The sequence below is a fragment of the Protopterus annectens genome, chromosome 1.part1, assembly GCF_019279795.1.
Source record: "Protopterus annectens isolate FY-2018-M chromosome 1.part1, PAN1.0, whole genome shotgun sequence".
NCBI classification, from domain to species: Eukaryota; Metazoa; Chordata; order Ceratodontiformes; family Protopteridae; genus Protopterus; species Protopterus annectens.
The window spans coordinates 222,723,731-222,745,543 of NC_056726.1; the positions used below are offsets into that span (position 1 = coordinate 222,723,731).

Sequence of the window (21,813 nt, forward strand, 5' to 3'; positions counted from 1 at the left end):
AAAGCTTACTTATACGGACAAATAAATAAATGGTATTATAACAAAAGGAAGTCCTGGGATGAAGACTTAAAAAAAAATACAAGACAAATTAGATAGATTACATCTTAAAATTAATGACAAGTCTGCATCTAAAACTATTAGAGATGAAATAAATAAAACTAAGGAAGAATATAGTGCAATCTTACATCATAAGACTATGATTTCCTTAGAGAAATTTAAATTCCTAGCCTATTCAATAAACCCAAAACATTTAACTAATCTTGCAAATAAAACAAAAAGAATCAACAAACATAATCATATTAAAGAAACATATTCGTCTAGAAAAAAGAAAAAGGTTTATAATATACATGACATAATTGATTAATTTAGACATCATTTTCACACGATAAATCAAACATCGCAGATCATTCAACCATTAGATAAGATAAAACAATACATTAAAAAAACCTGTATGTCACACTCAACAAACAATAGTCAGAAATCATGGATAAACAGATATCTTTACCGGACATACAAACTCAAATTAACAAACTTAAACAGAACAAAGCACCAGGCAATGATGGCATCATACCTGAATTGTATAAAATCATGCCTAAAACAGCTATTTCTTTACTACATAATGTATTCCATAAAGCCCAGAATTACATTATTTTGCCCCCATCCTGGAAATATACTTTTTTTTCACCCATTCTTAAATCTAGTAAGGACCCTAAATTATGTACGTCATATAGGCCCATAATTCTTTTAAATGTTGATTACAAAATGTTTATGAACATCTATGCTGATAGACTAAAAAATTCTTACCCCAGTTAATTAATGATGACCAAACAGGTTTTGTAACTAATAGAAGTACATATGATAACATCAAACGGTCTCTTATTTTAATTGATTATTCACACAGAAAGAAAAAAAACTTGTCTCTGGTTAGTCTTGACATTAACTCAGCATTCGATTCAATACATTGGGCTTATCTATTCATATTATTACAATGTTTAGACTTTTCAGATAATTTTATTAATTTACTATTACATCTTTACAAAGGCACTCTGGCTTATATCAAAATTGGATCATACACATCGACTCAAATCCCCATCACTAAAGGAACAAAACAAGGCTGCCCCTTATCTCCCTTATTGTTTACTCTCATAATGGAACCATGGGCTAATGATATACGAGGAAATAAAAACATATAACTATCATATATGGGTTAATCTACAGAATTTGTTGAAAAGAGATTGACAATGATATCATATAAATCAAATGTCAACCTCTCTACGTGTTATATATATGGAATAATCAAATACTAGGCAACGTAATGATATTCAATGGATGTCTTTGTATATAGTTTTAGTAAATTCACTTTATTTGTTAAACATTGTTATGTGAATGCTTATGTGAACACTTTTGAATTGTAAATATCCTTATGTTAAAAGAACATGTAATTGTTTATATTTACTTCTTTAAAATCAATAAAATTGTTTAAAAAAAAAAAAAAGAAAATATAGAAAATCGTGAGTTAAAGAAAAAAATTCTTCTTCTTTCGGCTTTTTCCTGGTTAGGGGGTCGCCACAGCAGATCATCTGTCTGCTCATGATTTGCAGTGGAGTTTTACAGTGTTGAGTTGTCAGCCCGGCACCCAACTTTCCACAGAAGGCACACACACATGCACCCACACCTAGGGCCAATTTAGAGTGTCCAATCTACCTGCAGCATGTCTTTGGGATGTGGGAGGAAACCAGAGCACCCGGAGGAAACCCATGCGACCACAGGGAGGACATGCAGACTCCACACAGAAGGCACCCCAGCCGAGGATCAAACCGGAGAACCTCTTGCTGTGAGGCAGCAATGCTAACCACTGCACCACCGTGGCTGCCCCATAAGTCTAACAGAATGATCCCCCCAAAAGATGCTGTCGATGGATTAAAGAAATACAAAACTTATGGTGGTAGTTGAATACTATTTTACAAATGACTCCCATACCCAGCAGTATGCAGCCATTTTCTGAAGTACCAACATTTTCATTACAGCCTTGGTGATTCCAAGAGATGTTATCTTAATAGAATCTTCATCAGTATCTGTTGTTGGTATCCACTGAAGCAATGCTAGGTCTATAGGTTTTAGTGTAAGATGTGTCTACTGCTTCAGCATTCCAAGGTACTTGCACAAGCTTCTATGGTTATTTCTTCCCAATCACTCTGCACCTAGATGGAATACCCCAGCCAGTCAGAGAACTTTTTTTAACCTAGTAATAGTCACTAACATAGGACCACTAGTCAATCACCTGTCACGCCTTCACAACACTATAGACCAATTAATTCCTCCAGTTCCCAGTAGAATCTTGTCTTTCAGCCAATGAGTTTATGCTATGTATCAGCGCATCTTCTGACCAACCGTACTGTTCTTAACCCAATCCGCTTCTTCTGCTGTTCAATTTCCTTTTGTTGTTGGGTCCTTTCATAGTTTCTAAAAATATAAATGCAGTGAAACTTTGTGGTTGAACTTAGACCTGAAGAAGAGCTGTTATAAGGCAAAAGCATTCATCACTTGAAAAGAATAATACAAGTATTGAAACAAGAAGAACCATGTCAGTGTGTTTTCCTTTCGGTTTATCTTTATTTTTAATAAAGCCAAAGTACCATTTTGGTGGTATTTTACCCTTACTACAGAAAGGACTAGGGAAAGAGCAGAGGAATCCAAAAGTTGTACACAATGAGTTTCGTCTGAAATGTTTTCATTGGTTGCTTTCTGATCTAGCATTTCTAAACTTCTGATCAGAGCTAGTAATCTGGTATACCTCAGCAACTGTATCTTGACTAGGTTATAAGCATTAGAAAGTAGCAAGGGGGGGGGCTGCACCAAAGCTTCCTTGCAAAGCTACTTTGTGTTTTAGATAGTTTCATGATTAACACTACAGCTTGGTGATTGTACTTTTTAATATCAATCAGTATTGCATTCAGTATTAGTTATGGATCCAAGAAACTTCAGCTTAGAATGTGCCCAAGTCAAAGAAAATGCTGGTATTGAGGACACTAAATATTTTTTGGATAGAAAACAAGGAATCTCTTTAATGACACCTTCCCCAATGCCTAATTGTTCTAATTTGCCTAGTAAAAGGGTGTGGCCTGTTGTCACAAATGCCATCTTGAGATCAAGTTATAAAGTTTTCTGTTAACTGTCCTTTATGCATTACACTACAAAGGCAGTTAGTATAAATCAAATCTGAATACTGAGAAGTTGTAATATGCCGATAGCTCTTGGGGATGGCAGAAGAAGAGACTTTTAGAAAGCAACTTTGTGAAGACTGTGCATCTGTAATAGCTGAGTAGTCATATATACTTATGGCATGAAAATGAAACCTCCTTTGTGGATATTGCCCCCTCTTCCATTTTCTGTGTATGACAGTCCACCAGCTACTATGATTTCTGTTTATGCATGTGTGTTACATTGTATTTGGCAGGTAATCATGAGGAGATACTTTGTCAAGCATCTCAGTCATTCCACATCTGTCATATCCATACATCTACATCAACTCCTGCTATGATGGTATAAGGTCTCTTATTTTTATAAAATAGCAACCAGGTTTTCTGATAGTCCGGGAGACCATTGCAGACTGGTATAGGCTACATTAAGGGAGAGAGAGAGTCATTTCATTGTGATGTCTTCATATCAGCTGGTTTACTTCAGGCTTGTGGGAATTACACAACCAGTAGCTATTTCAGAAACTGTGATCTCCAAAACAGGATCAAATCTGTTTTTACTTCTTGAAGATATAAGTTACAGTGTTTGGCAGTGATATAATATTTGGTTAGGATTAAATAAAGAAAGCAAGTATATTAACATTTCTACTCAGTTGTGTAGATACACAGTACACTGGGTTAAAAAATGGTTTGCTATGTGGAGAAATAATCTGGCTTCATACTGCCTGATGTCCTTATGCAAGGTACTACATAACATCATAATGGTAAATGCAAGTGTGTCAGCTAGAGGATTACTGTTCATATCTAAAAGAAAAAAAATGATAATGTTTACTTGAAGGAAAAGCAATTTTCTTTTCCATTTACAGGTTAAGCTTATCAGGTATAAAACATAACATCCACATGAGTTCCACATAGGTTCATACTAGGCTATCTGCCCTAGGGCATTTATAAGCCTAGCCAGAGTATGTTTGGCTTTTGCCACCCATTTTAAATTAATTTTGCTATGCCCTTTTTCGAGGTTAGTATACTGTGCCTCTGTCTAACAGTGACACAGAAGTGATACCTGGGGTAAACCTACGATCTCCCATCCACTCATCAAGATTCCTCTTGAAGATAGTCAATGAGGGACACTGCCTAACCTGGACTGGGATTCTATTCCAGAGTGAAGGGAGCGTCTGGGTTATGAATCTGTCCCTCCAGCATGTCCTATTTATTTCAGTGCTGAGGTTCAAGTCTCTCGAGCGCGTAGCTCGATGGGATTTGGATTTTCTGAGGTGCAGCATGTCCATTAATTCCGGGTTGGACATGGCTTTATACGTCAGGCACAGATCACCTCTGAGCAGGCAGTATGCCACTGAGTATAGCTGGAGTTTCTTTAACCGGGCAGCATATAGCATCTGTTTGAGCCCTTTGATCCTCTTGGTGAGGTACTTTTGGGGTCTTTCCAGTTGCTGCAGGTGTCTGGTAAGGTACATCCCAAAAGGGGCACTGTACTCAATTATGGGCCTGATGAGGGATGAGTAAAGAGGCACGATGACCTCCCCTGATCTAGATGTGAATCCCTTCATTATTAGGTGGGCTATATAAAATGTTTTTCTAACCACTTTGGCCACATGGTTTTCAAATGAGAGATTGCTATCAACTTGGGTCCCCAGGTCCCTAATTACTTCTTCCATACTTAATGGATTACCACCTATGTGGTAATTTGTGGGCACTTTGTTTTTGCCAAAGGGGATGACTATACACTTTTTGGCGTTTAGCTTGAGGCCATGGCTCTGGCACCAGTTGTCTGTTTCTATGAGGCCCTTTTGGAGGATGCTTGTGTCGGCTGGAGAGTCGATTATGGCGCCTAGTTTGCAGTCATCTGCGAACTTGGTCAGCCACAGTCCTTCTGTGTTGGCCTGTACCTCTGAGAAATATATACCGAACAAGAGAGGTCCCAGGACTGAGCCTTGTGGGACGCCACTTGTAACTGGTTTGGAGTCTGACATGGCTCCAGCAATTCTAACCATGTGGGTTCTGTCCTTGAGCCAGTTTGCAACCCATCTAGTGACATAGGGGTTTATATTTAAGCTGGTGAGCTTATCTATAATGCCCGAGTGGGGTATTGTATCGAAGGCTTTTGCGAGGTCCAGGTAGGCTGTGTGGACCACCTTCCCCTCGTCAATGGCCTTGGTGACTGTTTCAAAGAAATCGACCAGGTTTAAGAGGCAGGATCTGCCCTTAACAAAGCCGAACTGGGTAGGATCCATTGTCTGTAGGTCCCCAATATCTTTATTTATGAGGTCTATGATGATCCTTTCCATAGCTTTGCAGACCAAGCTAGTCAGGCTTATGGGGCAATAGTTTCCAGGATCTGTTGAGGCACCACCTTTGTGGAGAGGGACCACTGTTGCTGTACGCCACTCTTTGAGTACATATCCTGTAGTAAGGCTGAGATTGAACAGTAGTTTTATGTTTGGGTTTAGCTCTTCTTGGAGTTCATGTAGGACGCAGCCCGGGACACCGTCTGGTCCCATTGATGCTGTGTTTTTGCTTTGGAGAGGGCGGCTCTTACCTGAGCATCTGAGATGTCAAGGGGGCAACACTCTGCTGGGATAGATATTTGCCCTTTTGGTGGGGAGGGGGGGAGAAGTTTGCGCTGAACCTGTCAGCTAGGATGTTGGCAATGTCTGTGGGTTCGGTGTATTTTTTGTCATTTTGGACTAATTCTGAGCATATCTGGGAATTCCCACCCAGGTTCCTAACATAACTAAAGAAAGCCTTGTGATTATCCTTAGTGTCCTGTGCAATCTTTCTCTCGACGCTGGCCTTAGACGATTTTATGAGTGCCCGTAGTTTTTTGCTAATACTGATCAGAGATGCCTTCCCTTTTTGGGATTTTGCTCTATCATGTAGTAGCTTCCTCCTTCTATTGTATAGTTTGTTTATGGCTGGGGTCCACCAGACAGGACGCCTGCCTTTGGAGGATTGGGTCTTGGTTTTATTTGGGATTGCATGATCCATGCATTCTTGAAGGTGTTCATAGAATGTGTTTATAAAGGATTCTGCGGTCTAGGCCGTATTTTTCACAGGCCCGGGGGCTTTGAAAGATTCCACCTCGGTTTTAAGGAGTGTGAAATTTGCTTTAGAGAAGTTTTTCACTGTGGTTTTCTGGGCAGGGGGTGGGGTCGGGATGTGAATATCCCGTGAGATTAGTTTATGGTCTGATCTTACCAGTGAGGGTACACTTCTGGTCTGGAGCATAGAGCCCCCATGTTGGTGATGATCAGATCCAGCATGTTTTCCTCTCTTGTGGGAGTGGTAACAAGTCGTTCCATAGCATTTGAGTTTATAAATTCTAGGAACCTTTGGGCTAGGGTGTTGGAGCTAGAGTAATGCTCCCAGTCTATGTTTGGGTAGTTGAAGTCACCCAGTATAATGGTGTTTGGAGAGATCATCATATTTTCCAGTGATCTCAGGAAGGCCAAGTGGGGTTCCTAGGTTTGGGATGGTGGTCTGTAGCAGGCTATAAACTGGAAGGCAGTTTTACCCACTGTTAGTTGCACATGGATAGTCTCTGATGCTTCCTGCTATGCCACCAACCTGGAGGTGTGGGTATCTTTGACGAATATTGATACTCCCCCTCCTTTTGTGGTTCGGTCCAAGTTTTGGGGCCGAAAAGCATGGTATGAGGTATAACCTGGTAGTGCTGGGGTGCTCTCGGGAGCCTTGAACCAGGTTTCTGTTACTACACAGATATCGATGTTCTCCATGCTAAGGAGAGTTTCAAGTGCGTGCATCTTGAGGTTTAGACTTCTGGCGTTGAGTAGCATTACTCTTAGTTTCTTATCCCTTGTGATACCTATGGAGTTGGGTTTGTCTTTTGAGCCTTGCCTAAAAAAGGCACTATGGGGGTGGCAAGAGCCTTTGCCAATATCCTAAAGCCCAGGGGTGACAGGTGCAAGCCGTCACTAGCGAAGCATCGTGGGTTGTTGAGCATGTCTTCCCAGGCTGACAGGCATTGGAGCCCCTTTGAATGACACCAATACTTAAGCCAATTGTTGAAATTGATCATCTTGTCTTCATATTGTGGCATCATTCTTGGTGAGGGTAAGATGCTACTCAAGGTCAGGGTCATACCGGCCTGGGCTACATGCTCAGAGAGCTTCTCTATGTCTCTTTTCATGTAGTCCAGGGAGGTACGTCTCAGGTCATTCACACCAGCATGGACAATGACTGAGTCATATTTGTACTTGCCTTGGAGTGACCTGAGTGCTTGTGTTATGTGGCAGATCCTAGCGCCCGACAGGCAGCTCACCGTGACCTTCTCCTTGTTTAGCCTGGTGAGCGGAACGTCAGTGTGCCTGACGATAGAGTCACCTATTACAAGTGTATCAGGTGTGTTGTTTAGCCTTAAGGGCTGTGACTGTTCGGCACACTGGCTTTGTGAGCTATGTGTTGCACGTGTTTTGTTTTGGGGTAGCGGTTGCTTAGGTGTCTGCTTTGGAGGTCTCTGCTGCTTAGGCAGATTTTTATTTAGAGCCTCCGAGTATGTTTTTGTGTGTTTATGTGTTTGGTTTGCTGTCGTGGTAGGTCTATGTGAGACTGGAATTGTAGTGAGTGTGGTTTCCTTCTCCTCCTGACTGGTTACACCAGTACTGAGTTGAGAGAGCTTAGCCTCCAGTTTGGCTACATGGTTGCATCTCTCACATGTGTTGGAATTTGTTTGGAGGAGGAGAGGGTTGTCTGTGTACATGAGGCAGTTGTAACATTGCCTCAAGATTCCCAGATTCACCAGCTGGACCAGAGAGGAGATTGACAGCTGACCTTTGGACATGCTAGAATAGTATTGGGAATTCCTTTATAATTGAAAAAAGGGCCAATGGGGAACAAGGTACTCAAGGGGAGTTTGTGAGGGTGTAGTGCTTTTAATTTTTTAGTGCTGACTTATATAATTGCTTTAGTGAGCAAGTGCCAGGCTTTAGAGTAGGAGCAGGGTGTTTATTATGAGAACTAGATCAGTTCTAAGGGAAAAAGTGAAGAGTAGTCTTTTTGGAGCCGAGAATAGTTTAAACCCAATTAAGCGGAGCTGCCCAATGCTGCGCTATGCGCAAAATCGCGCAAAGCCACTCAAAGCGGGTTTTATACAGGCGGACTTGAAAGAGCTAGAAATTGGCCCAAAACGGCCAATAGACTACCAGATTCTTGTGCTGGGAACACTCCTCCAGGGATAGATAGGCTGCTCTAAGCTCCCCACTGCCACTGGTGAACAAAGAAGCCTCCATTTATCCAAGAAAGGAAATGGGCAACACAGGAACTTTCCAAAAGTCCAGAATACAGCAAAGCCTGTATTTGGACTACTCTAGGTCAGGAAAGATGGGAAACAAGGATAAATTTTTTTGTTTTTTTTTTTTGTTTTTTGCAACAAACAGCAAGAAAATGCAATAAATATGTAGCACAGGCTAGTGCACTTGAGTGTGTAGCCTCAACAGGTAAATGCAACAAACAGGACAAACTTTAAAAGTGCAGGTGCAAAAACAACTTTAAACAGTTTAAAACAGTTCAAGAAGTAGAAATACTTGCAGTTTAGCTAGATTGGACAGTCGCCCAGGTAGTAGCAGGAAAAAAAACACTTTTATCAGGTTAGCAGTCGCTCTTTTAGCCTCTCTGCTGTTAGCACCACTCTGCAGGACCACGAGGAGCTTGGCTGAGTAGTAACAAGCGCAAAAACCGTGCCAAAGTGGGTTTTATACAGGGGGACTTGAAAGAGCTAGAAATTGGCCCAAAACGGCCAATAGACTACCAGATTCTTGTGCTGGAAACACTCCTCCAGGGATAGATAGGCTGCTCTAAGCTCCCCACTGCCACTGGTGAACAAAGAAAGGAAATGGGCAACACAGGAACTTTCCAAAAGTCCAGAATACAGCAAAGCCTGTATTTGGACTACTCTAGGTCAGGAAAGACAGGAAACAAGGATAATTTTTTTTGGTTTTTTTTCTTTTTTGCAACAAACAGCAGGAAAATGCAATAAATATGTAACACAGGCTAGTGCACTTCAGTGTGTAGCCTCAACAGGTAAATGCAACAAACAGGACAAACTTTAAAAGTGCAGGTGCAAAAACAACCTTAAACAGTTTAAAACAGTTCAAGAAGCAGAAATACTTGCAGTTTAGATAGATCGGACAGTCGCCCAGGTAGTAGCAGGAAAAAAAAAACACTTTTATCAAGTTAGCAATCTGCATGGCCTAGGTTTTTACTTCTTTTGTTACCCTAGCAACTAGCTCCTGTTTTGCATTTTTGCTCCTTATTAATACTTGCTATGTCTTATGCTTGTTTTATGCTGTCCTTGGTCAAAAGTGCACACTGTAGTACTCTCTTAATACTCTGGAGTGATTTTTTCAGTTGCATTTACTACTAGATTCATCATCAATTTCCATCTATTACAGTTTGCACAATGCATTAGGTATTGGCACATTTGATTACTTCTTTTAATCTTGTCCCTCTCAGTGTACTATGCAATTGCTGATTACCTATGACAACTGCTCACCATATCATGTGTTATCATTACTTAATTCTCGGCTCAGCAGTTAGATATTACATCATTGTAAAGCGATAGCCTGATTTATTCTTATGGCTTGGCAGCCCTTACACTGACATAGCTGCAACACTGTAGATGGCCTCATACAAGACCACTACTTAAAATAATACACTTACCAAAATGGATTGGCTCCAGAAGATAATATAAAAAGAAAAGCACATGACAGGCAGACCATGGCTGCATAAGAGAGGCATGCTCCTTGCGTTATTTAGAGTTATCACTGAAGTAAATAAAATAAGACCGTCTTTGCATATTTTGTTTTACTATTATCATGATAGGCAGACCATGGCTGCATAAGAGAGGCATGCTCCTTGCGTTATTTAGAGTTATCACTGAAGTAAATAAAATAAGACCATCTTTGCAGATTTTGTTTTACTATTATCACCTTGTGTGTTTTCCTGATTGTCCTCCAGTATTCTCACTATTGGGAAACTCTTATCATGTGCAATTACTTACATACTGGAAATGTGATTGTATGATGTGAACAGAATTATAAGAATAATAAAGAGTGCCTTATTTTGATTTATGTCACTAGACTAAAACATTTTAAACATATATCATCTCACTGATCATAAAGTATCGAAGTCAACACTGATAACAGTTTTAAGAAAAGAAATGCATGCATTCTTGGTAAACATATAATTATTTCTAAGATAAGCCAGTCAGATGCATGCATCCTTGGTAAACATATAATTATTTCTAAGGTAAGCCAATCAGAATAGTGGAAGTGGTGCATGGTAGATAAAAGGCGAAACATTCTTGGGCAGATTTCTCCAAATCTTTAGAAAAAAACATTGCTGCAGATGCCTCTCCCATAGTAATTGTGTGATGGCGGTTTTAACAAATTGTTTTTTTCTGTGAGCTGATTAAAAGAGTGGAGGAGCAGAACACTGAGATGAAAAATAATACGGATATGCAAATATTGTGATGAAAGGTGGGGTGGAGCACTGAGGCAATAGGAAGATGCTTAGTCATTAGTGGAAATGTGCAAGTTACTGCAGAAAGACCTGATTATGGCTCTTAAGCTGGAGACACCCGAAGAGGAAGTGTGTGTGTGTGTGTATGTGTGTGTGTGTGTGTGTGTGTGTGTGTGTGTGTGTGTGTGTGTGTGTGTGTGTGTGTGTGTGTGCATTCAAGGAAAAGCATGGGACCAAGTTAATTACTAAAATATAGATATAAATCTGTACATAGATTCATAATATGCACAGCTATCTCTTTCTCCCTCTTTCTCTATTTTTTTTTTTTCTCTAGCTATCTATCCATCTGTGAATATATTTTAGGATATTAGGGCCTAAAGTAGCAATAGTAAGGTTATCAACAGTATAGCTGGCTTCTCAGTCACTCCACATATTTATGGTACCCAACAGAAGGTGCAGTTTCCCACAGCAGTATAGCACAAAAAGCATAAGCGCAAATCGCAGCTCACTAACAAACAAAGTATACATTTTCTGGAGACAGTGCGGCCTCTTACGCCATCTTCATGTCAATGAGTTTTGACCACCTTTATCCAGCTGCTAGTTAACTTTGAGGTCATTTTATTATATGAAAAGGGGAAATTTACTCATTGTAACAAGCCAAGATGGTGATGTAAGTATCATTAAACTCTGGCATTCAGGGTCATTGTCTTCTGTCAGATTTTGATAATGTAATGAGTTACTATGAAAATGTTTTCTGTGCAAGTGTTATTGGACTGATAAAACGTAAAGAAAAATCTGCTACTTGTTTTCTGTGCAAGTGTTATTGGACTGATAAAACTTAAAGAAAAATCTGCTGTGGTGCAGTGGCTAGCATGTTTGCTTTGGGGCCAGAAAGCTGTGAGCTTGATTCCCAAACCAGGTAGATGGATTGCTGACACTGCAGTTCACTACATGCAGGGGTGTTGCACTCCTGCATGTGTCATCTTTCAGTCATGATATTAAAATATGGTCCTATCTTCATGAGTTGTTTGAAGCTCAGGTGGGTGTAAGAAATCTCGTGGCACTTATCAAAAGGAGTTTGAGAAGTTTCCTAATACCCCTGCCAAATGTCTCCTAGTAGTATAAATACCACCTTGGGTGTCCCCCTGAAAAGAGGCCACTAGCCTAGTGGGACTAACCTGCTCGAAGTATAAATTTGTCCACATCTTCATTTTTTCCCTATTCAGAGCATTTCAATAGTAAACAAGCCAGCTTCTGTTTCAGAAACAAAAATATGAGCAGCAAAATGTTTTGATTTGAATAGCTTTGAAATAAGAACCAAATGAGCATGCTAGCATCATGTTATTTTGGTCAAACTTATCTACAAACTGGGCACTGCCTCGTTTATACATTCCTTAAAGTGACCTTAAATTCACAAAAAAATACTCAAACATTTTTTTTTTCATTTTTAATAAATAACTTTAAAAGTATATATGTAACAGCATATTGTGAAATCAGAAGTTGTTTCATGCGTGTCAGCCCACCCATTTGTTGTAAAATAAGTGCGAACATCTTTAAAAACAGAAAGAACATCAGATCACCTTCAATGTGAAGTTTACTAAACATTATCTAAGAAATGAGAATTATTTAGTAAGTGATTGCCCACTGGGTGTTTTGTAGACAGTAAAAGACTGATTTTTTTTTTTTGCATTTTAAACAAACAGTTGTTTAACTCTAAAACAAAAACATGCAGTTATGCATTGCAGTGGCAAACACTTTTGTTGTTTATTTATTTATTTTGCCACAGTTGCTTGTCAACTATCTGGACTGTTACAATGAATTCATGATGTAGTCATCATCAGGGAGTTTATGTTTATACCCTATGTTCTCTGCATCTTTCAGCTTGCAGGGAAATGTCGGGTATGAATAGGGATGGTGCAACGGCTGTTTCAACCTCAGAGGGAGTCATAAACCACAGCAGCCTGCTCTTCTTGGAAGCAGACACACTGTTTTGTTTCCTAATGTCCACTGGACCTGTAGGGCATGCAGACACACACACACGTATACACACACACACACACACACACACATACACACACACACACACACACACACACACACACACACACACACACACACACACACACACATATACACACTCACGCACACACATGTGTACACACAAAACTCTCCTCCCTGGAGCTGTGACCAGAGACTCATCATTACTTCCTGTTTACTATAGCTCACCATTACTCAGATCACTTACTAATCCCATTACATCTGGACTGCAGTGTAGAAAGGCCTTATCTCTATATGTCACAAACCATACTAGAACTGGAGCAATTACTCAGCTTGTAACAATCTACAAAATGAGGGCTATTTTTATTTGCATATCCATTTTAGGTTTTTAAGAAAGAAATAAAAAAGTCACAAATTTTGCATTTGTTGTTAGGAAAAAAGTGGGGAAGAAAAAAAATGTTCTTGTTTTTGTTTTAGACTACTAAATGTATGTTAATACTTATTCATTTTTTATGTTGAATGAATAGGTACACTGATCACATGACTAGTTTCATCACAATTCAGGAAGGTAGACCACCAAACAATAATAATAACAGACATTTTAAGATAATAAGTCAAATAACTTGTATGTTTATTTCACTACTGGAACTGTGAACATCTAGGAGCCTTCCCTTAGCAGATTCACCTAGTTGCCCTTCCTTTCATGCTTATCTATGATCCTAGCCAGCTTTAGGCACCAGTGAACCCTACGGTCATTGGGGGGGCCCCTAGTTTTGCGAGGCCCCCCAACCACAGCAAGTTATGTTAATATTTTAAAACATGCTATTCAAACCAACAAAAGATAGTAGAGCGGGTCTATATCATATGAGCAAATCGCACAAATTGCAAATGCTCATAAAATCGAACATACACAAAGTGCTTTTTCTGAGATTGTGGTACAGTGAAGAATGGGATATTTGCCCTTTTCTCACTGTAGTGCGATCTTGGAGTTGGAATATATATTTAGTGGGGGGGGTGTAGCCCCCCCACAATAGGAAGTTCGAATTCCAGTATGTTCGATATTATGAGTGTTCGCAATTTGTGTGATTCGCTCATATAATATAGACCCAGTACAGCAATATTGTGTACTTGATAAACCAGGTGGGTAATAATTATTTTATAAATATTGGCAGAACACTAGATACTATAACTCTCAAAACTTTTTTGCTCAAGTATTCTGGGCCAAGCCAAAAATAATTGCAGAATAAAGGCATAGAAACTTAGGAACACATTTTAAATATTACTCTAATTCACTTAAAAGGTTATAAAATAACACATTTTGAATTGACATGCATTTATGGAAAATAAGAAGTATGAGTGAGTCTCTGTAAGGCTCCATAATGAAGCACTGGCACTTGAAATGCCCGATGCAGACACACCAAAAATAATAAAGGCTGAAAATCCAGGAGAAGAGCGTATCTCAAACATTGCTCTTCTCCTTTAAACCTACCACCCCCCCAAACTTGGATATACCAACTCCATTGTGTGGTCATTGCTTTACTTTTCATCACAATCAAACCTTAGAGATATGCACAGGAGGTCATTCTATCTGGTGTTTAGGCTGGGGACAGTGTGGTCATTGCTTTACTTTTCATCACAATCAAACCTTAGAGAGATGCACAGGAGGTCATTCTAACTGGTGTTTAGGCTGGGGACAGTGTGGTCATTGCTTTACTTTTCATCACAATCAAACCTTAGAGAGATGCACAGGAGGTCATTCTAACTGGTGTTTAGGCTGGGGACAGTGTGGTCATTGCTTTACTTTTCATCACAATCAAACCTTAGAGATATGCACAGGAGGTCATTCTAACTGGTGTTTAGGCTGGGGACAGTGTGGTCACTGCTTTACTTTTCATCACAATCAAACCTTAGAGATATGCACAGGATGTCATTCCAACTGGTGTTTAGGCTGGGGACAGTGTGGTCATTGCTTTACTTTTCATCACAATCAAACCTTAGAGAGATGCACAGGAGGTCATTCTAACTGGTGTTTAGGCTGGGGACAGTGTGGTCATTGCTTTACTTTTCATCACAGTCAAACCTTAGAGATATGCACAGGAGGTCATTCTAACTGGTGTTTAGGCTGGGGACAGTGTGGTCATTGCTTTACTTTTCATCACAATCGAACCTTAGAGAGATGCGCAGGAGGTCATTGTAACTGGTGTTTAGGCTGGGGACAGTGTGGTCATTGCTTTACTTTTCATCACAATCAAACCTTAGAGATATGCACAGGAGGTCATTCTAACTGGTGTTTAGGCTGGGGACAGTGTGGTCATTGCTTTACTTTTCATCACAATCAAACCTTAGACAGATGCACAGGAGTTCATTCTAACTGGTGTTTAGGCTGGGGACAGTGTGGTCATTGTTTTACTTTTCATCACATTCAAACCTTAGAGAGATGCACAGGAGGTCATTCTAACTGGTGTTTAGGCCGGGGACAGTGTGGTCATTGCTTTACTTTTCATCACAGTCAAACCTTAGACAGATGCACAGGAGGTCATTCTAAATGGTGTTTAGGCTGGGGACAGTGTGGTCATTGCTTTACTTTTCATCACAGTCAAACCTTAGAGATATGCACAGGAGGTCATTCTAACTGGTGTTTAGGCTGGGGACAGTGTGGTCATTGCTTTACTTTTCATCACAATCGAACCTTAGAGAGATGCGCAGGAGGTCATTCTAACTGGTGTTTAGGCTGGGGACAGTGTGGTCATTGCTTTACTTTTCATCACAATCAAACCTTAGAGATATGCACAGGAGGTCATTCTAACTGGTGTTTAGGCTGGGGACAGTGTGGTCATTGCTTTACTTTTCATCACAATCAAACCTTAGACAGATGCACAGGAGGTCATTCTAACTGGTGTTTAGGCTGGGGACAGTGTGGTCATTGTTTTACTTTTCATCACATTCAAACCTTAGAGAGATGCACAGGAGGTCATTCTAACTGGTGTTTAGGCCGGGGACAGTGTGGTCATTGCTTTACTTTTCATCACAATCAAACCTTAGAGAGATGCACAGGAGGTCATTCTAACTGGTGTTTAGGCTGGGGACAGTGTGGTCATTGCTTTACTTTTCATCACAATCAAACCTTAGACAGCTGCACAGGAGGTCATTCTAACTGGTGTTTAGGCTGGGGACAGTGTGGTCATTGTTTTACTTTTCATCACATTCAAACCTTAGAGAGATGCACAGGAGGTCATTCTAACTGGTGTTTAGGCTGGGGACAGTGTGGTCATTGCTTTACTTTTCATCACAATCAAACCTTAGAGAGATGCACAGGAGGTCATTCTAACTGGTGTTTAGGCCAGGTACAGTGTGGTCATTGCTTTACTTTTCATCACAATCAAACCTTAGAGAGATGCACAGGAGGTCATTCTAACTGGTGTTTAGGCCGGGGACAGTGTGGTCATTGCTTTACTTTTCATCACAATCAGACCTTAGAGAGATGCACAGGAGGTCATTCTAACTGGTGTTTAGGCTGGTGACAGTGTGGTCATGCTTTACTTTTCATCACAATCAAACCTTAGAGAGATGCACAGGAGGTCATTCTAACTGGTGTTTAGGCCGGGGACAGTGTGGTCATGCTTTACTTTTCATCACAATCAAACCTTAGAGAGATGCACAGGAGGTCATTCTAACTGGTGTTTAGGCCGGGGACAGTGTGGTCATTGCTTTCTTTGATTTTTTTCACAGACCTCAGAGGTATACACAGAAGGTTACTATAACTTGTGTAGGGGCGATATACTGACTAGAAATAACAAAATGGAATATATTAGTGTAATCAGTATTTTTCATCTTCCTCACAATCACAAATCAGGCATGTATACAGAAAACTGCATTTGGGGGGGTATAGGAAGTGAGGAGGCATGATATGTATATGTATGAGAGCAGTCACTTAAAATACATGATTGTGGCCATTTAAACCAGATGGATATGCAGGCAATGACTGTCTTTTGTTTTGGGGGGGGGTTGGGAGGCAGGTAGTATTCCCAGATACAAATTTTTTATCCCCACAACAACACAAGAGCTGTCTTTAGTTTATTATGAGATAATATTTTGTCAGCTGTGAGCATAAGCTTTGGGCACAACTTATGTCTACTTGAAAGAAAAAAACATAAGCCTGAAATTCTTTTCTTTATCATGATTCTTGTTCAGGCAACCACTGGATTAAAATGCTTTAAAATGCATCCTAGAGCATCTATGACTTCTGGGGGTCCCAGTTTAATTGACTTAATCCCTAAGTGGTTATTACTGCACTGTTTCGGTCAGGACAGGTGTGTTGAAAGGATGCAAGGAAAACTAAATTTAACAGCAACACCAATTTTTTTTCTTTAATCATAATTTCTGTTCAAGCCATCACTGGATGAAAAGGTTGTGTAAAAAGAAGAAAAACTTTAAAATGCACTTCAGAGCATACTGAAACTCATGGCTTCTTGAAAAAAGCAGAAGGGTAAGGAACAATGTGAGAAAAGGAACAAAAAAGTAATGTGCATGGTGTGGGAAGCCCACAATGGGGAATGGGGGAAAACAGAGCGGAGCACTGGAGGGTGTGTGGGGGGAGGGGGCAAGAAACAGTAGTCAGTGATCAGTGTGCCATTTCACCCATGTCCAGCCCTGTACATTGAGTTGCTGTAATGTATTATTGTTGCAACTAAATGCCAGTAACTGTGAATGCCCCTTTGTGAGATGGGGCAACATAGTATGGTACATGGTAACCATATGAAATGTGGGGACTCACTAGAGAAATAGAGTAAGTTCCAAAATATGGGGAAACTGAATGGCGGAAAGAACACACATATATATATATATATATATATATATACATATATATATATATATATATATATATATATATATATATACACAATATATATATATATGTATATATATATATATATATATATATATATATATATATATATATATATAGGCAAGTGTGTGTGTGTGTGTGTGTGTGTGTGTGTGTGTGTGTGTGTGTGTATATATATATATATATATATATATATATATATATATATATATATATATATATATAACATATAAATGTATATATATATATATATATATACACACACACACACACACACACACACACACACATACACACACACGTCCAAGATGACATTTTTTGGAATATTCTTTTTTTCTCAGAGGTATGGCGATCTTGAAGTTGGTATATACAAGTTTGGGAGGTGCAGGCGGCCTACTTAAAGAGGTTTTAAAGTGAAGATCATTTTTTTTTAGATTCACTCTTGTCCTGTAATTGACTTTTTGGCACTTGGCATTTTGAATGCTAACATTTCAACAGGTAGCCATGTTACACAGGCCTGTGCAGGTCAATCTGTGTGTACTACCCTTAAAGCTTTGCAGCATGAACTAAGAGGTTGCTTAGGAGAGGTGGTAGTGACAGGGTGATACTTAGACTGGAAGTGCCAGGGGTTCCCCAACTTGACATTTGCTGTAGGACCCCAAAATGCTAACACAAGCCCTTTCTATGATGTATTAGTTGAATCTGTGTATTACTTGAATTTGTAGCTGACATTTATTTTCAGTATACCTGCTCAGTTAACAGATAATGGACTAACATTAGTGCCATAACCATAAATGTTCACAAGATGCATGACTGAAAGTTGATTGAGATGTTCAAAAGAACTATGAAGTTTTACTCACAAAAGTACTGATGGAGTCACTGGCTTGTCAATTAATTTATGTAGTAGTTGTTAAAACTGTGGACGTTTAAACCATCAGTCACACAGGCTGAAATGCACAGCTTGTAGTCCCTGTACAGTGACATCAGAATACAGCCGAATGCATTTACTTCTGTTGCAGTGTAGCTCATTAGTACCTCATGCCATTGCCAGTGCCAGAGGCATCTTTATATTTGTCCTGCCCATACTGGTACTACTTTGCCTTTTCCCATTTTTTTAATAATCAGTCCTTGTGGTCTAGTTCTTTCATTTTCAACATCAATCACCCCCAAAAAAGACTTGTAGTAATAAGCACAGTAAGTAGGACTAAGTACATAAACCACACTTTTGATGCCTGGACTTGTTAAGCTATATGGAAACTGAAAGTTATGGAACTGTGATAATGAATCTAAGAAGATCCATAATTATGTCAAAAGCAAAATTTACAAGATAATTAAACAACTGTGCACCTTGTTGTGTTTCTTTTTAGAGTAATGTTTTACTTTTCTTTTTCAGAGGGATCCTTCCCAATGAATCAGAGGAGTTTCCCACCATCTTTTTGGAACAGCACCTACCAGCCTACAGTTACTGCTACCTTGAGCGGCAGCCTTGGTAGTCCCCTCGCTGGGCCACATACAGATCTGCCTTTTGCACCAGATCCTTATTCGACTGCTTCATTACACAGCCATCTGCACCAGGGTCCTCCTGAGCCCTGGCACCATGCACATCACCACCATCATCCTTACTCCCTCGGAGGTGCTATCAGTACTCAGACATCTGCATATCCACGACCAAGCATGCATGAAGTCTACAGCACGCATTTTGACCCACGCTATAGCTCATTGTTAGTGCCTTCTGTACGACCTCATCGACTAACTCCAGCTACAGTCTCCACAACAGTAAACCCACAGTGTGACATAGGGAAAAATGAACCAACTACATCTGCATGGACAACTCCAGGGCCCTTTTCTGGGCCAGGTGCAGATATGGGTCAAAGCCTCAGCCTGAATGTAGACACAGGTAATTCACATCCTTACAGATATATGTGTAATTATGCACTTGGATTATAATAACATTTACAAATTACTGTACAATGGGAAGGAATGGTGAGACATGAAATAACAGTGAGATTCCCTAACCACATCAAATAATGTACTGTGTGTTGCCTTCTCTCTGGTTTGTTGTTTTTTATTTATTTTTTCTTGCAAAATATTCAAATATACTGAGGTAAAAGTAATGAATTTACTTTTTACTGACTTTTCTCTTTGTAAGGAAGTTCTATTAGGCTGAAAATAATATTGACTTTATTTGAAGTGTTTAAACATCTGGTAATCTGGGATAAATAGTATATAGTGTTTAAACATCTGGTAATCCAGGATACATAGTATATAGTGTTTAAACATCTGGTAATCCGGGATACATAGTATATAGTGTTTAAACACCTGGTAATCCAGGATACATAGTATATAGTGTTTAAACATCTGGCAATCTGGGATACATAGTATATAGTGTTTAAACATCTGGTAATCCGGGATACATAGTATATAGTGTTTGAACATCTGGTAATCCGGGATACATAGTATATAGTGTTTAAACATCTGGTAATCCTGGATACATAGTATATAGTTTTTAAACATCTGGTAATCCGGGATACATAGTATATAGTGTTTAAACATCTGATAATCTGGGATACATAGTATATAGTGTTTAAACATCTGGTAATCTGGGATACATAGTATATAGTATCTTAAATTAAGACCAAAGGAATTGCATTGTCTACTGAAATAGTTACTTAGATTTATTGTAAGGCACAGTTTCACTTTTAACAAATTAAATTTTAGTAGAGGAGAAGGAGTAAGTCCTAACTGAAATCCAAGTAATGATGGTATACTGTACTTTGTGTTATTGCTGTTTAAAATGTTGTGTGAATCATTATGTTTCACTGTCACATTATCTGCATCCCATATAAAACTAATGTAATGAACTCATTTTAAGTTTTGCCTAACCAAGCAACAGTACAAATATAAAATCCTAAACTTTCTAGACAATATGATTTTACAACTTTAAGTAAACTATTTAATATAATTTAGATCTGCATAAATGTATCAGAAGAAATTGCACAAGGACTAACAGTAATATAATATTATGAGCATGTTTTGACAGGATAAGTCCACACAATCTAAAAATGAAATTTTATGTACAGTACAGTATATACAAGAGGTAATAAGCCATCAGCCAGCAAACTGCAATCACATCACTCCAATGAAACAAATAAAACACCAATTATCTTTACATCACTATATGATCTGTTAATCCAGCAGACTATAATTCACAAATCCTTTCCTTCTGATAAAATGTTTTTTGTGCAAATTTAAACCATTAATATGGGTATCTTGGTGAATTCCATCCCAAAGATTCTTCCAAACGCAGACACATTCATTCTTGTAAGCATGGACTTATACACACACACACACACACACACACACACACACACACACACACACACACACACACACACACACACACACACACACACACACACACACACACACACACACACACACACACACACACACACACACACACAAAGACTTCTGCCACCACCCCCCTAAGGACATTTAAAGCATTTTTTGCTTTATTCCTTAAGTAGAGGTGTCTGATTCTTAGACACTTTTTCTGCTGAAGAATGGTCAGACAGACTGTGCCAGAAAAAAAAAAACATGGTATACAATCTTCTGATAATCTTCTACTAAAACTAGATGCTTTAAAATGATCAACTCTGAAGCCTACCTTGCCTGACACATACATCCGACACATTCTGAGGGGAAACCCAAGCCCTTCATTGTCCAAGGTGTGTGCTGTTCCCTTACACAGTATAGTGATGATTACCACACCAAATATAGTCAGGCTGGCATTAAAGAACCCAAAGTCACCATAGATAGCCATCAGGTGATAACAGCCCTGGATTTACCACTCATTCTTCCTTTTTGGATCAAACAGTCCTTTCCAGTAGCAGTCAATTTCTCAGGACCAAGTCTACTTCATTCCATTTTATGATCTCTTCCTTCACAGTTTTCTTGTACCCCTTCCTGGTTCTGACCAGCAAGTCCTATTGTTCTATATAGAGGATCTTAGTGATAATTTGCCTTTGCAGCCTTCCAGGTTACATGGCATGCCAGTAATATGTTTTTATTTTAACAATCACACTTGTCATATCGTTAAATAAATAAATAAATAAATACAGCTGCGATAACCGATGTCCACACTGTTTATGTGCCTGGATCTACTGTTTCACTACTTGTACACACTGTGTACCACCAAGCAACCCACAGTCACCCCATTCAGACTACCTATCAGTGATCAAAACCCTTGGCATCCTCCATTTAGACACACAGACA

General features: G+C 39.3%; 1 protein-coding gene across 2 annotated transcripts in view; it reads left to right on the forward strand.

The window, feature by feature from the left end:
* Window positions 1-21,813, forward strand: part of VGLL2 (vestigial like family member 2) — a 151,654-nt gene that overhangs the window by 100,294 nt on the left and 29,547 nt on the right. For both annotated transcript variants that reach the window (XM_044074235.1, XM_044074243.1), the window contains exon 3: window positions 18,932-19,435. In XM_044074235.1, coding sequence (XP_043930170.1) covers window positions 18,932-19,435 — 504 coding nt within the window. The remainder of the gene's footprint in view (window positions 1-18,931; window positions 19,436-21,813) is intronic.